Raw genomic sequence first — 20,686 nt, 5'->3', positions numbered from 1 at the left:
TATTAACACTCTATTTTACAGGGTCCCTAACACAAAGGGGTAGCGGCCCCTTCACCCGATACCTGGGGAGGTATGGCCTCCGGACTACACGGGCCCTAACACTGGGAACCCGTTAATTCCCCGTCCTCCGGCTGGGGGCCCTAGGGGAGGCTCTGCTGACCCGACCGTGCCAGGGTCTTCGGGTCCTGACCACTGGCCTCACTGAGCTCCGGCCCGTGGAAGGACGACGGAGTTTGGGGTCCAGGGTCCTATCCCCAAGGACCTATCTTCCCTTGACCACTGGCCTCACTGAGCTCTGGCCCTTTGAAGGACGACGGAGCTTGGGGTCCAGGGTCCTAACTTCAGCCCAGGGGCCAGTGACGTGTGAGCCGGTCCCAATGTGCACCGGCAAACATTTACCGCCAGGTGGCCCCAGTGTTCATTGCCGTCCACACGTGGATACCTGAAGCCCATGTCAATCCACTGCTGTATGAGTCCCGCAATGAAGATACAATCAGTACATCCACTTTGCTTTTGGACTCCACCTGTTCCATTGGCGGCCGAATGCGAATCTAAATGTGCATACGTTAGAGACTGGTTAATGCGCATAGAAATCAAACCAATTGACCTGCGACATTTGCCACATCAACTTTTGTAGAATTTTAGATGTGCATTACAGCTACTTTAGCCGGATGGTTGTGGTGGATATGTATGCCTGTAATCAACGACTACGTGGAGGTGAGGGTTGGTGGATCACAAAAATGTTGCGACAACTCCCACCCCTTGGTCGTCTAGGAGGTAGAGAAGGCGGTGTCGAATAATGTGGACTCCGCCTGTTCCATGTGTAGATTTGTGATAGAGCGTTGGCCCCTCATTTGCTTGGATTTCTCCAGGTGCTCCGATTTCCTCCCACATGTAAACACTCATTAATCTTGATTTGAAGCTGTCGTGACTGCAGGAATCCTTACTCTTTGGTTCTTTCGGTAAAGTCACGTTGGTAGAAAAAACAAAAAAAAAATTCGTCGATTGCTTGTGTGGCGATCGAAACGTCGTGATCCATTATTTGTTCTACCTACGCGACTTTACCTAAACAACCAAAGAGTACAAACTCTCATTAATTGGCCGATAACATCTTTATATAAAGAGGACAACAGAGCATGGGCAGGAGTGGAAGGGGGGGGATTTGTTGCCAGCTGCTCACCATTTGACTGCTGTTGTCCCTCGTCTGTAGTTCCTCGTGCCAAAGTGAAGGGATACTGTGTGCCAGTTACAATTATCACTTGAACGTAACTTGATGTTTCAATGTAAACAGCCACAGATTTAATCCTGAAAATCGTTATTTTTCACATGCAGTGAAACAATGTTGTTAATAGGCTGTTTCCCTGGGAAAACCTCACTGAGTCTCAAGACTCTTTTTCAGGAGGGGCCTGACAACTTTTCGCAGGAGTAATTTGGATGTTTGGCTAGTACCAGTTACATTGTATGTTGTTGTTTTGCTATGGGAGTAAACCCATGCAGAGAAAGGGACCAGAATGAGGAAAGCGAAGCCAGGCAGTCCTTCAGAAGATGTCATGCACGGGCGTGACCACTGCACCACCCTGCCGCCCAAACAAAAGTAATGTAAATAATGTACAATACTGGCAAATAAACCCTATTAGTATCAACTGAATTTCTGGCCAATATGGCACGTGTATAGCTGCATCGGTGTTTCTAAAAGTCGTGTTCACATTGCCTGAAATTAATAATATAAAGAACAGGTTTCCCACCTCTGGTTTCATTTGGATTACCGGTTGTCCTCATTATGTGTGTCACAGATAATATGGAAAGGAAAATATTACGCAGCACGAGTTGTAGGATTAGGGCAATTATGGTGACAGACGTGACCCCCTCTACACAAGAAACAGCTAAGATTCATATTCTTGGTTCTTTCGGGAAAGTCACGTCGAAGGGAAACAATAAAATAATACAAATATAAAACAATAAAATTCTCACGACCTTTTGACTGCAACACAAGCAATCATCATCAGGTGTGAAAACCACAACAAGAAAATTTGAAAGAACCAAGAATATGAATCTCTGCAGTCACTAAAGCTTTAAATCAAAATTTAACAGCTGAGAGTCAATGCTGGGATGTTGTGCGATTGGTGCAAGCGACCCATCATTGTGTTTTGATGTTGAGCTGTTAAAATTGCACTGTTGTGGGGTGAGGTCAAGGCCGATGACTGCTTCCAGCGGTGTCAAGATCAGCATTTTGAAGAGGCTCGCGGAGGATGATACTGGGCACTGGGGTGCAGTCTCCCTCCATGAACAACAGAGGGCAGAGGAGCGACGCTCACAACAACAATTGGCAGAGCACCGGGCGTATAAAACACAAAGTTGGAAGAAAGTTTATCTCGGGGAGTTAACCCACAACACCTGGGTCTGTCCCGCGTGTTCACACGATAACGCGTTTTCACTACAACGCGTTTTCTCCGTCACAACGCGCTTTCTGAGCGGACTACGTTCTTGAGCTGCGCGGTTGAGCGAGATGAGACGGTAACGCGGCGGCGGCGGCGTCCCCTCAAGTTATTTGGACCCCCATCTTACCGTGCGTGGACATTATTATTATTTACGGGAGGAAAATAGTTTCCGCTTAACGCGGCACTTTTCAGGAACGCATCTACCGCGTTAAACGAGGACTCGCCGCGTACAGGTGCCGCGCACGCTGTATCGACCCTGGAGAAATCCGAAGCGCTATGAAGCTCTTGTTCACAGACGTCCAGTAAGGGGCGGGTGGTGTTGGTGGTGTGGGCGTCACCACGTGACACACAGCTTGTCCGTGGAGTCGATCGTGAGGGTGCCGACGTCGCCTAGGCAACGCCGCCCCCCCTCTGGCTCTGCTGCTGCTGCTGCCTCGCTCTGTGCACGCGAGGCGCCAATCTGTGACGCGGGCACTGTACGCGTTGCGTCACCGTTCACCGTGGGGGGCGGCGGGGCCTCAGCTACGTCACGTCGTGTACAGTGGCACATTAATATTGACACTTTTACTCGTGTTTATGTGCCTCGTTATTAAAGGTGAGTTTAATAATAATCATGCTGCGGCTACACAATGTGTGCATTGATATATACGTACAGTTTATGTGTTTAAACGCGATTGTAGTTTATGGGCCCTTGAGGGATTTTTCGCCTCGTGTGAGGTTTTTATGCGCAAGCTTAATTATTGCGCTTTTGTTAATCGTTAACATTTGGTCAGGAATAATGCACTTAAGATAAATGTTCTGGCGACGATATTTTGCAAAACAGACGATGGCAAAATTTCGATTTAAAGCTTTCGTGACTGCAAGGATTCATCTTCTTTGGTTCTCTCGGTAAAGTCACGTGGAATGAGAATAAAATAATAAATTGATCAAATAAAATAACGCAATAATATTCTCACGACGTTTCGGCCACAACACAAGCGGCCTTCATCAGGTGAAGGGGACGAGACTGTCTGATGAAGGCCACTTGTGTTGTGGCCGAAACGTCGTGAGAATATTATTATTTTATTTTATCAATTTATTATTTTATCTTATTCTACGTGACTTTACCGAAAGAACCAAAGAAGATGGCAAAATTGTGTATATATTGTGCGATATGTGCCACTGAAACGGCAAGAAGTCAATAACAATGACTCGTGTTGAGTGTTTAATATGCAAGCAATGGGCCCACCACAGGTTCGTTAATGTTATAATGGAAGCAGTGAAATTAATGAAAATCTTTTGCTCTGCCAATTTCATTTTAAATTACGACTCTTCAATGAGCTTTGGTTGTAGTAAGCAATATTTGAATTTGTTTAAACGACCTGTATTCTCTTACAACATGTTTTATATTCCTAGGCATTAAATGTGTACTAAAGATTCAGACTAATTGTAAATCTAATGGGACCACTTTAATCGATGTCCGTTAATATATGTAGGCGTGGTAAGGTTTCGAGACGCACTCGGCGATGTGTGAAACGCAGTCCGTGTCCTTCCTCGTCCATTTGTCTTCATTCCAACGTCAACTTTGTTCTGCCGGTCTCTCTCATTAAGGCCACATGGCCACACAGTGTCTCTTAGTTCTTGCAAGCTAAGCTGGAGTCAGTCTCTCTCATTAAGGCCACATGGCCACACTGTGTCTCTTAGTTCTTGCGAGCTAAGCTGAAGTCAGTCTCTCTCATTAAGGCCACATGGCCACACTGTCTCTTAGTTCTTGCAAGCTAAGCTGGAGTGAGTCTCTCGCATTAAGGCCACATGGCCACACTGTGTCTCTTAGTTCTTGCAAGCTGAGCTGGAGTTAGTCTCTCTCATTAAGGCCACATGGCCACACTGTGTCTCTTAGTTCTTGCCATCTAAGCTGGAGTTAGTCTCTCTCATTAAGGCCACATGGCCACACTGTATCTCTTAGTTCTTGCAAGCTAAGCTGGAGCCAGTCTGTCTCATTAAGGCCACATGGCCACACTGTGTCTCTTAGTTCTTGCAAGCTAAGCTGGAGTCAGTCTCTCTCATTAAGGCCACATGGCCACACTGTGTCTCTTAGTTTTTGCAAGCTAAGCTGGAGTCATTCTCTTTTCGACATATGTCCCACCAAATTCTGTAATAATAATGTTCCAGTTACTCTGTTTTTTAAATATAGATTTAAATAAATCTACATTTTGAAATCCACAAATCTGGCTGCCTCCTGATGATGCTGGTTGTAATTACTGGCGAAACGTCGTACTCAGATTATTAATGTTGTGGCTTTGCTCTCTAACACACAACCGGTGTGCTGTACTAGTAACGAATTGGCATGTTCTGTTTAAGTGACAAACCTTACTATTTGGCTGTGTCGGGTGGTGGTGGGTTTACCGACACATTTTATATTTACGCGATCTTACCCAAAAAAACCTGTATTATGTAAAAATACATTTATTTTCCCCCTTTCTTTTTGGACAGTTTCAAATCTCTAACGTCTTTCAAATTGTTCTGATGTACAGTGCTACATTTCAAATTACCGTCATATTTGCAACGGGTTGTTTAAAATATATTTAAATGGTGTAGATTCACGTTTAAACTCGCTTCCAAACCGCATTCAGCATTTTCTTCTTTAGCAATCATCCGTAACCACAATTGGTACATCGGTGCATTACCCATTTGACTATGGTTTGTTGATCTTAATTTACCAATTAAAATGTTATTGAGTGTGCCAAATCCTAAAGAGTGGCGTTTGAGTCGACCTTATTTATTTCATATTCACATCTGAAACGCCTGTGCACATGAATGTTATCCAGTTACACACTCTCCTACTTGTTCATCAACTCTCTTCGTGGTGTAGATTTGATGGCTTGTATAGCAACCATAAACAAACACAACAAGTCCGGGTGACTCATGATCCATAGCATTGCGTCTCCGCAGTTGGATGACCTGAATCGTTCTGCCTCTCAAGTCGGAAAGCCACCAGAAACAGAACCTGTTCCCTGACATGCACCGGTCCCTGCTGCTCTTCCTGCACCGGCTGCGGATCATCACCATAGTCAACAAGGTGACACCACGCTATTCCCACGATGCAGCGGGTTCCGTAGCACGGGGACCGTGCCACTTGATGCTTTGTTATCCTCTCGCTCAACCACCCAGATCCGATTCACCCACGCCAACCACTGCTGGCCAGGTTAACTATTACCTGCCACTCGCGACTCGCTTCTGGGTGTCTCTCACGCATTGTTAGAGGACGCGTCTTGTCTCGCACACACACACAAACTGAATGCACACCATCCCATTCCTTCGCACCTCACGAAACACAAGCCATCTCTCCATATAAACTAAATTTAATTTTTTTTTTATTTTACCAGGTAAGGCCTAATGAGCTATGTAGCTCTTTTTCAGAAGCGACCTGGCCACAAATGATAGCTCAACAAAGTGGCTCATCACGTGGACATTTATAGAAGCAAAATACTACGAACGCTTGTTTATACATTGTGGAGGGAAAAACTGGAAAACCCGGAGAAAAATCCACGCCACCACGCTGTGAACATGCAAACTCCAAACATAAACCACATTCCCACACCACCATGCCAGAACAGATAGACCACTCGCCCAGTCAAACGGCGTCAACAATCTTGAGCCTACAATGCACAGTTGAGTTGATGGATCGCTTGTCTGTTGCGTTTAAATTGTGCCAAGTATTCGCTTGTTTGCTGGGTCATGAATCTTTCCTTTTGGGTCAGGCGTCATGTTGGTATAATGACAACATTTTAAACTATTTCCCTCGACGGAGATAATCAAATGAAGTTGTCATGTAGGCAAGCGTTTGCCAATTCACTTCGTTTTTGAGCAAACCGGGGGAATGTTAAAAAGTGAGTACAATTTGACTATTCACATTTCTGCCTTGTAGCCCTATTATACAGGCTGTTTTCAAAGTAAAATGACATGCTTTAAAAAAAATATAACACGCAATTCCTCTCGATGAAGGGTGTGCTGTCGCTGTAGTGTATTCACACAATGGTGCATGGTTCTGAACTCCCCCCCACGCCCCTCTGTGCTCGCCCGCTGCAGGTCGATGGCAGCGTGCAATTCATGCAGCAGAGGGAGCTCGGGGACGGCGTGGTGGAGATCGAGCACTCGACGAGTTGCGGCAGATGGCTGCTCATCAAATAAACGCTCAACGCCGCCAAGGTGCCGTCTACGCTCCCCACTCGCGTCCCGTTCGCGTACTCCGCGCCAATGTATATGTGTATATGTTGAACTTCTTTCGCACTGTACGTCGCCAACCATGCTAATCGGAGGTGTGGGGGAAGGACAAAACAAGCTCTGGAAGCGGCGCAAGACCTACGGTTACACTGACACCCTGTTGCCTTGGCGCTTTCTGACGAAACGCTTTTGTCCGCGCGGGCGTGTGTCAGTCATTGCGCCGTGCTGGCCTTAGGTGCTCGCTAACAGCACTTGTGTGAAATATCAGCGTGGAGGAGACAAAGGTGACCATGCGTGGTGCCGGCATCCCACCACCTCGTGTGCCATGGCGGCTTTTAATGAGTGCTCGCGAACAGCACTTGCCCCAACAGTCGGTTATAGGCTATACGGGTAATCTTTTGCTTTAGTTGCACGCGTGCTCCGTCAGATGAAGGAGAACGTGGAAGCCACGGAGCTGGCGTTGGCATTCCCTCTGGAGCAGGCGGAACCGGGCGAGCGCTCGGGGGGATTGCCTTCACTCCTGGACAAGCAGCCCGTGTTCGCCTTCCTGCCGCTCCGCAGCTACGGTTTCCGCTTCATCATTCAGGGTGCGTTGCCCGGCTACGCTCTCCCTGCATCCACCTCGCCAAAAAGAAGATGGACAAACACATTCGTAGCACCTCCTCCTATCATCCGAACCATTTCATCATTCGTCTCCTCTCAACTCTTGTTCATTTGCTCCTCCATTTACCTGCTGATGCTTGAAGCCAATGCTTAAAAACCCCCTGGAATCGAATTCCAGGGCTCTGGGTTTGTAGAGCAGTGCACTTCCCACTGCACCATCACTCCGGCATTATGCACACGTACGCTGCAGCACACAAACAAGATCAGCCCACACGGGACGTCGGTGGTTGTGAGCGTTCTTGCTTCTTCAAATGTTTCAATCTCAGCTGGCCCCTATGTGATTCTGCCATTTTGTTTTTATTCAAATGTAGAGACGAGACGTGGCTTAAATCGGTCGCTTCGAATGCATTGGTCTCTGGGAAGCCAGCCTACTTGTGCCTCCTTACGTAAAAGTGGCGAGGCTTAAAATCCCAGCAATTGTTGACCCAATTTTTGGATTAAAGCTATACAAGCTTTTAACGAAGAATAAAAAAAAATTAGGTAAGAAACAAGCTTTTAAATGCACAGTTTTATCTGTGATCAAAATTTGAAAATACATTATTTTGATCCTAAAATTCATCAAATTTAATGTGCTCAATAAAAAAGGGTGGCTTTCTTTCAAATATATTCTTTGGTCTTTCGGTAAAGTCACGTAGATAGGTTCAAAGAAAATAACAAAAAATAACAAAAAACTATGACGTTTTGATCGCAACACAAGCAATCGTCATCAGTAGGAAAAAATTTAGGGGAAAGCTGCTGAGGCAGGCTGTTTTAAAGGTTTGAAATGGGTGTAGCCCAAGGGTCATAAACGAAGTGGGCGGGGCTAGTGATGTTAAAGTGAGACTAACATTGGAAGGTAGGATGGAAACATCAGCCAGTTATGACTTGAATTGGTTAATAACGTCCTTCCAATGATTTCTCAGTTTGTGCCCATCTTCTCTGTTGAAATTGTGTCTGTGTCTATAAATATGGATGGCTTCATGAACAAACCTTTGTTGATAGCCATTGGGTTTGCAAAGTACCTTCGTCTTGGAGAAATCAATTTCGTGTGAGCCCACCGCATTAAAACAATGATCAGCCACGGCCGAGGAATTGGTCCTCCCGTGTTTCAGATCTGCGTTATGTTCACGAACACGGTTCGAGACATGTCGCTTAGTTTCCCCAATGTAACTACTGCCACAGACACAGCTTAGTTTGTAGACGCCTAGGTATTGCATGTCAGGGATCACATCCTTCACAGATGGGATCAGATCACAAATTTTATGTACTGTGTTTAATCGAACCTGGATCTTCTGTTTGCTCATGATTTTGGATATATTTTTGGTGACTCCTGCTATGTATGGCAAGGTGATGGTTTTGATTGGGTCCTCAGATGGTTCTTTCCCAACGGTTGGGGTGATAGCTTTACGGATTGCGTAGTCTGAATATCCAATCATCTTGAGAGCTTGGTGTGTGTGTTGCAGTTCACTGGCTGGGTGATGATGGTCGGAAATACATCGAGCTCTATGGTGTAGAGTTTTGATCAGGGAATTCTTCTGGGCAGGATGGTGGTGGGAGTCAGGTTTTAGATATGCATCCGTATGGGTGGCTTTCCTGTAGACAGTGTCCCATTGAGTCATCTGGTCTCCTTTTGATTAAAACATCCAAGAATGGTAACTTGCCATCCTTTTATATCTCCATGGTGAATTTGATAGCTGGGTTTATGGAATTGATGTGGTTGAGGAATTGGTTCAGAGCTGGTCGGCCATGTGGCCAGATGACGAACGTGTCTTCAACGTACCTCTTCCATAAGGAAGGACGTAGCGTGGATGCCTGGATGGCATCTGTTTCAAATTTTTCCATGAAAACATTGGCTACAACTGGAGATAAGGGAGAACCTTCAACTTGTTTGCAGAATGTTCCATTCCAGGTGAAGTGAGTGTTGGTGAGGCAGTGTCTCACCAGGGCCATTACATCAACATTCAGTCCTTGTTGGACCAAATCTTCAATGATTGCAATGGTGTCAGGCACAGGAACTTTGGTAAACAAAGAGACCACATCGAAACTAACGAGCAATTCACCTGGAGATAGTTAGATGTCCTTAATTAACGATACCAGGTGAGCTAAGTTAAGTACAGCTGAGGTGGTCTTACCAGTGAATGGTTGTAATGTCTCAGACAGCAATCGGGCCAGTTTGTATGTGGGTGAGTCAATGGTGGAGACGATAGGACGAAGGGGTGTCCCTTATTTGTGGATTTTGAGACCTCTAATTTGCAATCTTTGGAAGAACGTTATCAACCAGGTGGGGTGTTGACTGTTGTGTTAGCCGACTCTCTGTGTTGTATTGCATTATATTTGTAAGTTTACTATGCTTTCTCATGAATTCTTACCTGATAATGGTTGCTTGTGTTGCAATCAAAACGTCGTATTCCATTATTATTTTATTTTATATTCTACGTGACTTTACCGAAATAATCAAAGAGTAATTCCTGCAGTCACGAAAGCTTATAATCTAAAATTATTCATTTTCTACTTTTCAGTGGAGATTAAAGTGTGCATTGAAAATCTTGTCTTTTACCTCATGTTTTGTTTGTACTTGTTGCTCTCACGCTAAGGAAGAGGGAAGCACAACGGCCTCTCCGGCGCCATGACGAGCGGCGATATTAGCGTTCCTTTCATTGGTCATAGGCTGGCCAGCAAAAGCTGCTATGATTGGACAAGACGTTTGCCTTCGTAGGTGGGCACCACCGTTAGTGATTTCAAAAAGGGTTGGTAGAATTTGGTAGTATCAATTATTTAAATTTCGTTAAAAACGCGAATCTGACCATGATGGGTGGCACCTGGACCGGTCTTTGAAATGAAATTTTGAATTATCACGCAAGACAAGTCTGTGTAGAAAATGTCAGCTCGTTCAGCTTCATACATCCGAAGAGATTAAGTTCAATAAAAGTGTGTAAAAAAAGTATCTGTTAATTCTGTAACCCTTTTCAACCTGCGCTTGAAATATTTAATTAGCAAGAGGGAACAATACGTTCCGAGCCATCGTTCGACATGTGATGCAGTGGGTTGACATCGCGCATACACGGCGTCATCCTTGGAGCGCTGGTGTTGGATCCGTTTCGGGCAACCCTTTCATCAATGCAGCCCATTTACCCTCGGGCAACACAACTTTACATGAGCAATGAAATCACATTCAATCATCTTTACGAGACAGTCGGTGTGCCCCCAGTACAGGCACAAAGAGGTACGGACAGAACTAATGCATAAATGCTTTCAACATAAGTTGGAGAGAGTTGAGCCTTTCAAGGAATTCGGCAATGCTTTCCCACCTGTGACTACTCCTGATGTACGACTCGAGAGAATGTAGGTTTTGCTTGCAGGCCACACACACACACACATGAATGATGTGTTTGGTATTATCTCATGGAAAAAAACAATTGCACAAGGGCTAGGGTCATGCCCCATTCATTCTGAACGATTAAACCAAACTGACCCACATTCACACACGAGAGCAGAGAGGTTGGCTGCAGGGTGACGCACACGAAGAACGGGTCACTGTGAAAGAGTTTGAAGGTTCCCCTTCGTACCTTCTTACTCTCCCTCCCACCCCCCTCCTTCCGGTCAGGTGATTTTGAAGTGTCGTCGTCACGCGAGGACGTGGACCGAGACAGCGCGTGGAACCAGTGGCTGCGCTCCGAGATCCCGGGGCTCTTCCTGCTGGCCCTGCACACATTTACCGTGAGTCGGCGCAGATGTGGCCTCGCGACTGGGGCTGCCACCTGTCCGCGTTTGACCCCCGGACAGTGTTCGGGTGGCAGCAGGAATTGATTTGTGCCGAGATCTGGTACCCCGGGTATGGCTATGGTTGAATTTAATCACCGTGAACTGCACAGTTTTAACAATAGACCTCGGCTTGCTGAGAAATGTGCCTGGGTTTGCTCTGTCGTAGAAATGGTGGCAGCTGTACTTGGGGCATCGGCACGTTTATTCGTGCTCCGGCTCCATTTACACCGAGAGTCACGTGCTCGTCTCGTGTGGGGAGTGGTGGTGTAGCTGTTAGGGGGCATCCATTTAGTATGTATGCATGGAGGGGGGAGGAGGGGTTAACCCAAATGCGTACGCTTGCGTATGGGGGTCTACTGACAATGTGTAAGCCGACTGCAACGGCATGAATCTGCCCATCGCAGTGACATGGGGAAGTAATTGCTTCCGACAAAGGCATTCTATGACCTTTTAAATCGTACTCAGGTTTGAGCACGGGGACAATTTGCATTCATGATCCTGAATCATGGCAATTCCTTGACTCTCCGGCAGTGGTGAATCATTCCAACCACCAGTAGGAATCGTGTATATGTGTGTACGTGTATGCACAGCTGTACCCATTGGCTTCTGTTGTGGTCATGTACGTTTATTTTTTATTTCGTGGAATATCACTTGCTGTACTCCACGCGGTGAGTTCTTTGTGTAGATAGGAATCATGTTATGTAGAGAATATAAATCTTATTCAGTACCTCTATATGTCTCCCACAGACGAGCGGGGAGACAGCAGCCAGGCGGTGAGCCGGCACTCCCAACAATCGCCCAAGATCTGCGGTTCTCTTTACATTCCGATATTTGCAGCCACTTACTGAGTGTTTTCATGTGGGGGGAAACCAGTACACTCGCAGAAAACGAACGAATGTGAGCAAGGGGGCAACGTTCTATCCCGTGCAGATGGAAAGGATTCCACAGTTGTGTTCCACTGCCTCCTGGCAAGCCAGGGTATGACTCATCCTCGATGCCCACCGGAAGGGAGATTGCACACTTGCAATTGAATTCCCTGAGATTATTTATATCATGGGGTAGGCAGTGACAAAGCCCCTGACTCACTTAACACGAACATGCGGTCCAGTGCATTGTACGTGCAAGGATACTCGCTTTCCAAAATGTATTAATGTGTGTTGTGCTTGAATCTTGACTTAAAGCTTTTGTGACTGCAGGAATTAATATTCTTTGGGTCTTTCGATAAAGTCACGTAGATAGAACAATAAAATAATAAAAATAAAGTGAATACAAAATAATAATAAAAAAATATCACGACGTTTCGATCGCAACACAAGCAATCGTCATCATTTTTCTCCTGATGACGATTGCTTGTGTTGCGATCGAAACGTCGTGATATATTTTACTTTTGTATTCACTTTATTTTTATTTATTGTTCTATCTACGTGACTTTACGGAAACACCCAGAGAATATGTGTTGAACTTCTTTCGCAGTGTACGTAGCCAACCGTGCTAATCTGTGGTACATTAACACCTTGCCACAAATGCCCTGTTGCTCATGAGCCCAGCGACTCAACTGAATCAGGCGCAAGGTTTGCGTGATTAATGCTTACAAAGTGGGGTCTATAATGAACAATATGGCTGAAGCTCGAGTTCTGTTCATTTAAAACGAAACGTGTTTCTTACCAACCATACCTGGTGTTTGCACACAGATACAGATTATGGGCGATGCGTTCTACACCATTCGGAATGCGCTGTTGCAATGTGCAGCCACAGCTGCTGCAAAAATATTTGTCTCGGTTTGATCCACTGAACAATATCCACTGACCACACCGCACGCGCAACAATGATATAACTATGAACAAAAATATTAATAAATTAGGATGGTTTATTAAATATATTGCACGTAAGAAAATACAGCAATAGACGTAAAAATACATGGCAGTTTAACACGTAGGCTTTCGCGACAAATATCCATAATACAGGTTTTACGGGTTGGATCGCGTAAATATATGTGTCATTATGAGACCTTTGCCGTAGCAAGATATAGTAATAGGTTTTTACCCTTTCATCTGGCACCAAAACTGACACCTTTATACAAGGGATCATGTTTGCAATAACCACAACACAAGCAGTCAAAATGCAAACAAAAAGATACAAGTCTGATAGTGATATACACTGTCCTTGAAGTTCATTGGTCCACACCCGAAGACGGCTTTTCTTAGAGCCTAGTCTCCACTGGTGTTGGACCAGATGACGCCAAAAGGCATACAACTCAAAAACAGCGCACTATCAGAGTATTGAGAGCTCGGGGTAAGAATTTACATTATGAGACCTCCTTTGCCAGTAGCAAGATATAGTAATAGGTTTTTACCCTTTTATCTGGCACCAAAACTGACACCTTTATACAAGGGATCATGTTTGCAATAACCACAACACAAGCAGTCAAAATGCAAACAAAAAGAGACAATTCTGATAATGATATACACTGTCCTTGAAGCTGATTGGTCCACACCCGAGATGGCTTTTCTTAGAGCCTAGTCTCCACTGGTGTTGGACCAGATGACGCCAAAAGGCATACAACTCAAAAACAGCGCACTATCAGAGTATTGAGAGCTCGGGGTAAGAATTTACATTATGAGACCTCCTTTGCCAGTAGCAAGATATAGTAATAGGTTTTTACCCTTTTATCTGGCACCAAAACTGACACCTTTATACAAGGGATCATGTTTGCATAAAGGTGTTAGTTATGGTGCCAGATAAAAGGGTAAAAACCTATTACAATTTAAATGTGTCGTTAAACCCGCCACCACCCGACAGCCAACTAGTAAGGGTTGTCACGTAAACAGAACATGCCAATTCATCACTAGTACAGCACACCGGTGTGTGGTGTAGCCATTTCTGTGACCAGTCACAAGCTAATCACTCAGCTATTTCAATGCTAAATTCTATGCTAATTCCTTTGTCAAGGGGTGCCTCTGCGGATGTGTATACTTTAACTTAGCTATTTCAATGCTAAATTCTATGCTAATTCCTTTGTCAAGGGGTGCCTTTGCGGATGTGTATGCTTTAACTTTAACATAGCCATTTCTGTGACCAGTCACAAGCTAATCACTCAGCCATTTCAATGCTAAATTATATGCTAATTCCTTTGTCAAGGCACTTTGTTTCTTCTCACACAGCTTAAAGGTCGTGATCTGAGCGTGGCTTTTTTCACTCCAGTGCTGTCCTCCAGACAGTCTCGTCCCTTCACCTGATGAAGGCCGCTTGTGTTGTGGCCGAAACGTCGTGAGAATATTATTGTGTTATTTTATTTTATCAATTTATTATTTTATTCTCATTCTACGTGACTTTACCAAAAGAACCAAGAATATGTTGAACTTATTTTATACCATACGTAGCCAACCGTGCTAATCGGAGGTATTTGTTGCTGGCCATTTGGCATTTTAGGCCTTTGGGCCTTTATGCCTGTGGTCAGCAACCGTGATTGATAAAACGTCCCATATGCATAGTGATGCTATGGCATCCACTGCATGGTGATAAATAAATTATGTATTAGCGCGTGCGTGTGCTCAACGGTGGATGTCTTGTGTTCCAGAGGAAAAGCCCTTCCCGTGCAGTGACTGCTCGTACGGAGCGACGCAGAAGTCGAAGCTCAAGAGACACGTCCTGAGCGTTCACCACGTGCCCTTCGATAGCGCGCTGGACTCGGACTGCGCCAAGAAGAGAAGGCGGCTGGCTGGGTGCCGAGACCACGGCTCAACTCTGGATTTGGAGCGCGCACGATGCTCACGGAGAACTCCCTGATGATTTATTTCATCTTGAAGATGAATCCTTGCAGTCACGAAAGCTTTTAATTGAGAGGTGGCCATGTTAGTGAGACCCCAGCCCATTAATGCAGAGGCACCTAACAGGGCAATGCAACTCAGAGAGTCGGAGGCAACAGCCAAACGGCAGGAACGAATGGGAGCGCCACAGCAAGTTACGACTTTGCTTGGTTAATAACGTCCTTCCAATGATTGCTCAGCTTATACCCATCTTCTCGGTTGAAATTGTCTCCGTGTTTATTTTTCTGGATGGCTTCATGGACAAATCTTTTATGGTAGCCCGAAGGTTTGCAGAGTACCTTGGTCTCGGAAAAAATAATATCGTGCGCGCCCACTGCGTTATAACAATGATCATCCACGGCAGAGGTATTGGTTCTGCCATGTTTCAAATCTGCCTTGTGTTCGCGAACACGGTCCGAGACATGTCGTTTCGTTTCCCCAATATAACTGCTGCCGCAGACACAGCTTAGTTTGTAGACGCCTGGGTATGCATGTCAGGAATGACATCCTTCACAGGTGGGATAAAATCATGGATTTTGTGTTCTGTATTGAATCGGACCTGGATCTTGTGTTTGTTTAGATTTTGGAAATATTTTTGGTAACACCTGCTATGTATGGCAAGGTGATGGTTTTGATTGGGCCCTCAGATGGTTGTCTCCCCATAGCTGGAGATACAGCTTTGCGGATTGTGCGGTCTGAGTATCCATTCATCTTGAGGGCTTGGTGTATGTGTAGAGGCATTAATCGGCACTGCCCATCCTGTTAGCGAGTAGCTCCCCCTTCTCTTCAACAGGGGGTGGAAGCGTTATCACGCCACTGTTAATGACTATGGCCCAAGGGGCCAACGACAATCCCTGGGAAGTGGATCCTGAGACACATTCCCCGGACCTCGGGAGGGGGGACTGGGGGATGATGTCACCTTCCAGAAAGTTTTGGAAGGGAGGCGTGGCTAGGGCGGAGCAAGCCACGAACCAGTATATAAGCCGGACCTCTCAAGGGTCCGGCTCAGGCATCTCCAAGCCGAAGACTGTAGACCTGGGCTGAAGTTAGGACCCTGGACCCCAAGCTCCGTCGTCCTTCCAAGGGTCGGAGCTCAGTGAGGCCAATGGTCAGGACCCGAAGACCCTGGCACGGTCGGGTCAGCAGAGCCTCCCCTAGGGCCCCCAGCCGGAGGACGGGGAATTAACGGGTTCCCAGTGTTAGGGCCCGTGTAGTCCGGAGGCCATACCTCTCCAGGTATCGGGTGAAGGGGCCGCTACCCCTTTGTGTTAGGGACCCTGTAAAATAGTGTTAAATATCGTGTTGCCTCGCAAGAAGTTCTCCGCCGATTATTTACCCACTTCATATGTGCTCCAGTTCACTGGCTAGGTGGCGCTGGTCGGAGATGCAGCGGATTATTTTTTCCACCTGAGGACGACTGCTTGTGTTGCGATAGAAACATCGTTATATGTTATTTTTTCTTTTATTTTTCTACCTACGTGACTTTCCTGAAAGAACCAAAGAGTATGGATTTCTGCAGTCACATAAGCTTCAAATCATCACCCAAATAAGATTTTGTATATGAACAACAATGACTATCTCCATTTTCCAAATGTTACCCACCAGAGATACTTTTTGTATATACACAACAGCAAGCGAATTATGGCACCATACGTTCAATCCCTATTCATGACACACTTGACTCCCAATCCTCATGTAAGATTGCAATATAATTTCTGCATGAGGGCCCGTCAAAAAGTGTTGAGAATGGACACTTTTTCCAAAAAACTACGTAAAGTAGTCTTAATTAAAAGTCCAGTATAGTACTATTCGTGGCACTCATAAGTGAACTTCATTATTGCTCATGTTAATTATTACAATATTAACTATTTACCCAGGAAAGCCTCATTGAGTCTAAAGACTGATTTTTTGTCAGAAGTTTCTCATTGCAATGAGATATTTGGCAATTACATTAATGAGCGTTTGGCTCTGTGTGAGTTGAACCCAGAGAGACCCCCACCTTGCACATGGGGAAACAGCACAACTCTGCACAGATTCTACCCACACTCGATAAATAATTAAAACCGATCTTGATTTGAAGCTTTTGTGACTGCAGGAATCCATACTCTTTGGTTCTTTCGGTAAAGTCACTTTGGTAGAAATAAAATAAAATAAATCACGACGTTTCGATAGCAACACAAGCCATCGTCTTCAGGTGAAAATCGCGACAGCCGCGATGTCTGCTGCGAGCAGCACGATGTCTGCTGCCTTGTGAAGAGAAGCTGTTACCAGCAAGAGTTTATATAAGTTTTTGAGAACAAAGGTAGCCAAAGTAGTGCTAATGGGGTATTATAGTGTAAAGGTAATAAATAGCGTGCCATGTTAAAGGAAATGAACTTAGATTAGCATGTTGGATTATAGTGCAAAGTTAATTTGCTTCCGTAGCGCATAAGAGTTCAGATTAGCATGTAGGATTAGCATATGTATTTTGATAAGAGATGCATGTAAAAGTTAATGAAAAAAATAGCAAGTTAATGTCAGTCTATGTGTAACCAAGAATAGCATGTTAAAGTTGATGAGAAAAGTATGTCAAAGTCAATGAGCGAAGTTAATGAGAATATCATGTTAAAGTCAATGAGAGATGAGCAAGTCGATGTCAGTCTACGTGTAATAAATAGCGTGGTATGTTAAAGTTAATGAACTTAGCATAAGAACGGCTGGCGGGAGAGAGAGAGAGAGAGAATGTGTTTTAATGAGAGAAGCATGTAAAAGTTAATGAAAAAATTAGTAAGTTAATGTCAGTCTATGTGTAACCAAGAGTGGCATGTTAAAGTTAAAGAGAAAAGCATGTAAAAGTACATGAACGAAGTCAATGAGAATATCATGTTGAAGGCAATGAGAGATGAGCAAGTCGATGTCAGTCTACGTGTAATAAATAGCGTGGTATGTTAAAGTTAATGAACTTAGCATAAGAACGGCTGGCGGGAGAGAGAGAGAATGTGTTTTAATGAGAGAAGCATGTAAAAGTTAATGAAAAAATTAGTAAGTTAATGTCAGTCTATGTGTAACCAAGAGTGGCATGTTAAAGTTAAAGAGAAAAGCATGTAAAAGTACATGAACGAAGTCAATGAGAATATCATGTTGAAGGCAATGAGAGATGAGCAAGTCGATGCAGTCATGCCGGTGGTAGCATGTCCACGTGTGACAAAAGCAGCCGTGTTAGCGATCCAAAAGATGGCCGTGCCAACGCGTTCGGGTGCGGAGCTCGCTCCCGCCGCGGAGCTCGCTCCCGCCACGGAGCTCGCTCCCGTTACGGAGCTCGCTCCCGTTACGGAGCTCGCTCCCGCCGCGGAGCTCGCTCCCGCCGCGGAGCTCGCTCCCGCCGCAAAGCTCTCTGACGTCACAAAGCTCTGCCCCCCCCCCCCAAAACCATATTTCCATTTTGAAAATAAAACATGCTTCAAATCGCTTTAAACTATTGTCATTGTATTTAATGTGGCGCTGCACTCTGATGTTGTAGGAGAAAACATTTATTAAAAAGTCTATTTAACTAAGTAGAACATGTTGTCTATATTTATTTTAAGTTGCGCATTTTGACGTGACGTCACATTTCTCAACCCCCCCGCTCGTCACAAATGTCTGACCCCCCCCCTCCCCAGGTGCGTGACGTCATTTATGGACGGCCCCCATCGCCTTAAAACGCAAACTCACGCTTGCAAACTGAACCCGCGGAACTTTTTTTGTTCAGCAGCGCGATCCTCCGCGAGATGTAATGAGTCGGCCTCGCGCTGTGAGTGAGTGTGAGTGAGACAGCATCGTCCCCCACTCCTCCTGATGTCGAGGGTAAATGGGGGAGGTTTAGGCCTGTGACTCATGCAGCTGCAATGACTGCTTTGTGTACGCGGTCCAGACCTCCCCAGAGATCCTGGCTGACAGAGGAGGTGTTCAGGATTGTTGAGAAAAAGCGACAGGCCCACTCTAATCGTCTACAGCATCCCACGTCAGAGAATGAGGAGGCTTACCGCAGCCTTCGCTCGGAGGTTCGGAGAGCCGTGAGGCGCTGCAAGGATGGGGGGTGGTCGCGGGTTGATGAGGAGATGGAGTCTGCCTCAATGGCCCGCGATCACAAATTCCTATTTAACTCCATCAAAAAAGTAACCTACAGCGCCACACCTATTACCATTGTAGAGGTAATCGTCACTCACCACTCTGTGGGCTGGTAGCTTCCCCTTATCGTCAATAAGGGGCGGAAGCGCTATCACGCCAGAGCTAATGTCCATGGCCCAAAAAGGGGCCAAGACAATACATATCGTGTTGCCTCAGAAGTTTATTCGTCAATTTATACCCACTACACCATCATTAGGGGAACGAGGGGTGATCCAATCTCCGACCCCCAGCGACAGGTTTGCAGATTTGCTGAGCATTTCTGTGAGGTCCTGGGGGAGGGGGAATCCCTCAGCCTGGAAAACATCATGGGACAAAGTGGGGATGACCCTGCTGAGGATGCGGTGCCTCAAATATTGGAGGAGGAAGTCACCCTCTGTGAGTGGCTGGCTGAGGTACCATCCGTTGAGGAAGTACTGAGGGCGATCCAGAGTCCGAGAACAGGAAAGGCACCGAGCAGAGATGATCTCCAAAGCGAAATGCTGAGGGAGGGTGGCGTTTGTGCGTAGACTGCCCTACATGACATCATAACAACAGTCTGGGCCACTGGACGGGTTCCGCAGGATTGGAAGGATGCCCTGGCGGTCCCCCTCTTTAAGAAGGGGGACCGCACAGACTGTAACAACTACAGGGGCATCTAACTCCTCAGTGTGCCGGGAAAGGTCCTGGCAAGGATTATTCAACATCGCCTTGCTAGGTACGCTAAGGAGAGGCTTGCGGAGCCCCAATGCGGTTTCAAGAAAGGGCGGTCCTGCAAAAATGTCATATTTTCTGTCCGTCTGCTACAGCAGAGGTGGAGGGAATTCCAACTAGACCTACATCTCTGCTTTATTGACCTGGTTAAGGCCTATGATACCATCAGTAGGCCTGGGCTCTGGGTTGTTCTTCGTGCTTTTAGAGTCCCTGACCCTCTGCTCACACTCATTAAGGACCTTCATGATGGTGAGCAGACCCGAGTAAAACTACATAGCCGGGAGTCAGAGCCATTCCCTGCGACAGGGATGTCCTCTGGCTCCAACATTATTTAACATCTATTTCGACCACATAGTTCGTGAAGCCTTCAGTAGCTGTACCAGAGGAATTTACGTCTGGTACAGATACAATGGGAGGCTGATCGATGCCCAGGTGCGGTCAAGGGATGTCTCCCTATTGGTCAACCACATTATGTATGCCGACGACCTGGTAATTGCTGCTCATTCAGAGGAGGAGTTGGAGGCGCTGCTGCTGAAACTGGAGTGTGCCACTAAGAGGTGGGGCCTTACCATCAGCCCAACCAAAACGAAGCACCTGCCTGGGTATTTTGTGCCATCGGGCACTCTACCCCCACAACTCCCAATCGGGGATGGGGCAGTTGGGGAGAGAGTGGAGAGTTTTCCATACCTGGGCAGTGTGCTCATGATCGGCTCCGGTTTAACAGCAGAGGTCTCACTCCGAATTATCTTTTCATCGGTTGTGTAACGTTGTGTGGAAGCTACCTGGTCTGTCGCTCCGCATGAAGCTTCGGTTCTTCTCGGCCACAGTCATTCCCTCCCTTCTCTACGCTTGCAAAACGTGGACCCCCCTAATGGATCATCTTCACCGGTTAGAAACATTTAGGCTGGCCTGCCTACGATCAATCCTGGGTTTAACCAGGCTGGATTGTGTGAGGAGCTCACAAATCCTCAAAAGATCTGGACAAAGTCCCATCGGTGA

The 20,686-nt window shown here is 45.9% G+C and overlaps 1 protein-coding gene across 4 annotated transcripts; it reads left to right on the top strand.

Moving 5' to 3' along the window:
- The first annotated feature begins 2,718 nt into the window (after positions 1–2,718).
- Positions 2,719–11,160, top strand: LOC142930155 (uncharacterized). Of its 4 annotated transcripts, none has more exons than XM_076072259.1 (5): positions 2,719–3,033; positions 5,370–5,496; positions 6,507–6,626; positions 7,049–7,228; positions 10,888–11,160. In XM_076072259.1, the coding sequence occupies exons 3-5, from the start codon at positions 6,590–6,592 to the stop codon at positions 11,088–11,090; spliced, it is 420 nt and encodes a 139-aa protein (XP_075928374.1). In that variant the 5' UTR covers positions 2,719–3,033; positions 5,370–5,496; positions 6,507–6,589; the 3' UTR covers positions 11,091–11,160. The 4 variants fall into 4 exon arrangements, 2 of the variants coding, with proteins under 2 accessions (XP_075928374.1, XP_075928375.1); XM_076072260.1 differs by having other exon boundaries at positions 2,727–3,033; positions 7,069–7,228; positions 10,888–11,145; XR_012946186.1 differs by having other exon boundaries at positions 2,729–3,033; positions 7,123–7,228; positions 10,888–11,150.
- The last annotated feature ends 9,526 nt before the right edge of the window (positions 11,161–20,686 follow it).

This window comes from Petromyzon marinus, chromosome 37 (genome assembly GCF_048934315.1).
Source record: "Petromyzon marinus isolate PM22_M1 ecotype Great Lakes invasive population chromosome 37, UKy_Petmar_22M1.pri1.0, whole genome shotgun sequence".
Lineage (NCBI taxonomy): Eukaryota > Metazoa > Chordata > Hyperoartia > Petromyzontiformes > Petromyzontidae > Petromyzon > Petromyzon marinus.
This window is presented reverse-complemented; position numbering and strand designations above follow the sequence as displayed.

Bases quoted from the DNA above. Each gene is read 5' to 3' on its own strand.
- LOC142930155 (XM_076072259.1), top strand. From the start codon at position 6,590: ATGGCTGCTCATCAAATAAACGCTCAACGCCGCCAAG. The intron at 6,627-7,048 runs GTGCCGTCTACG...CTTTTGCTTTAG, and splicing joins AAACGCTCAACGCCGCCAAG to TTGCACGCGTGCTCCGTCAG. The intron at 7,229-10,887 runs GTGCGTTGCCCG...CCTTCCGGTCAG, and splicing joins TTTCCGCTTCATCATTCAGG to GTGATTTTGAAGTGTCGTCG.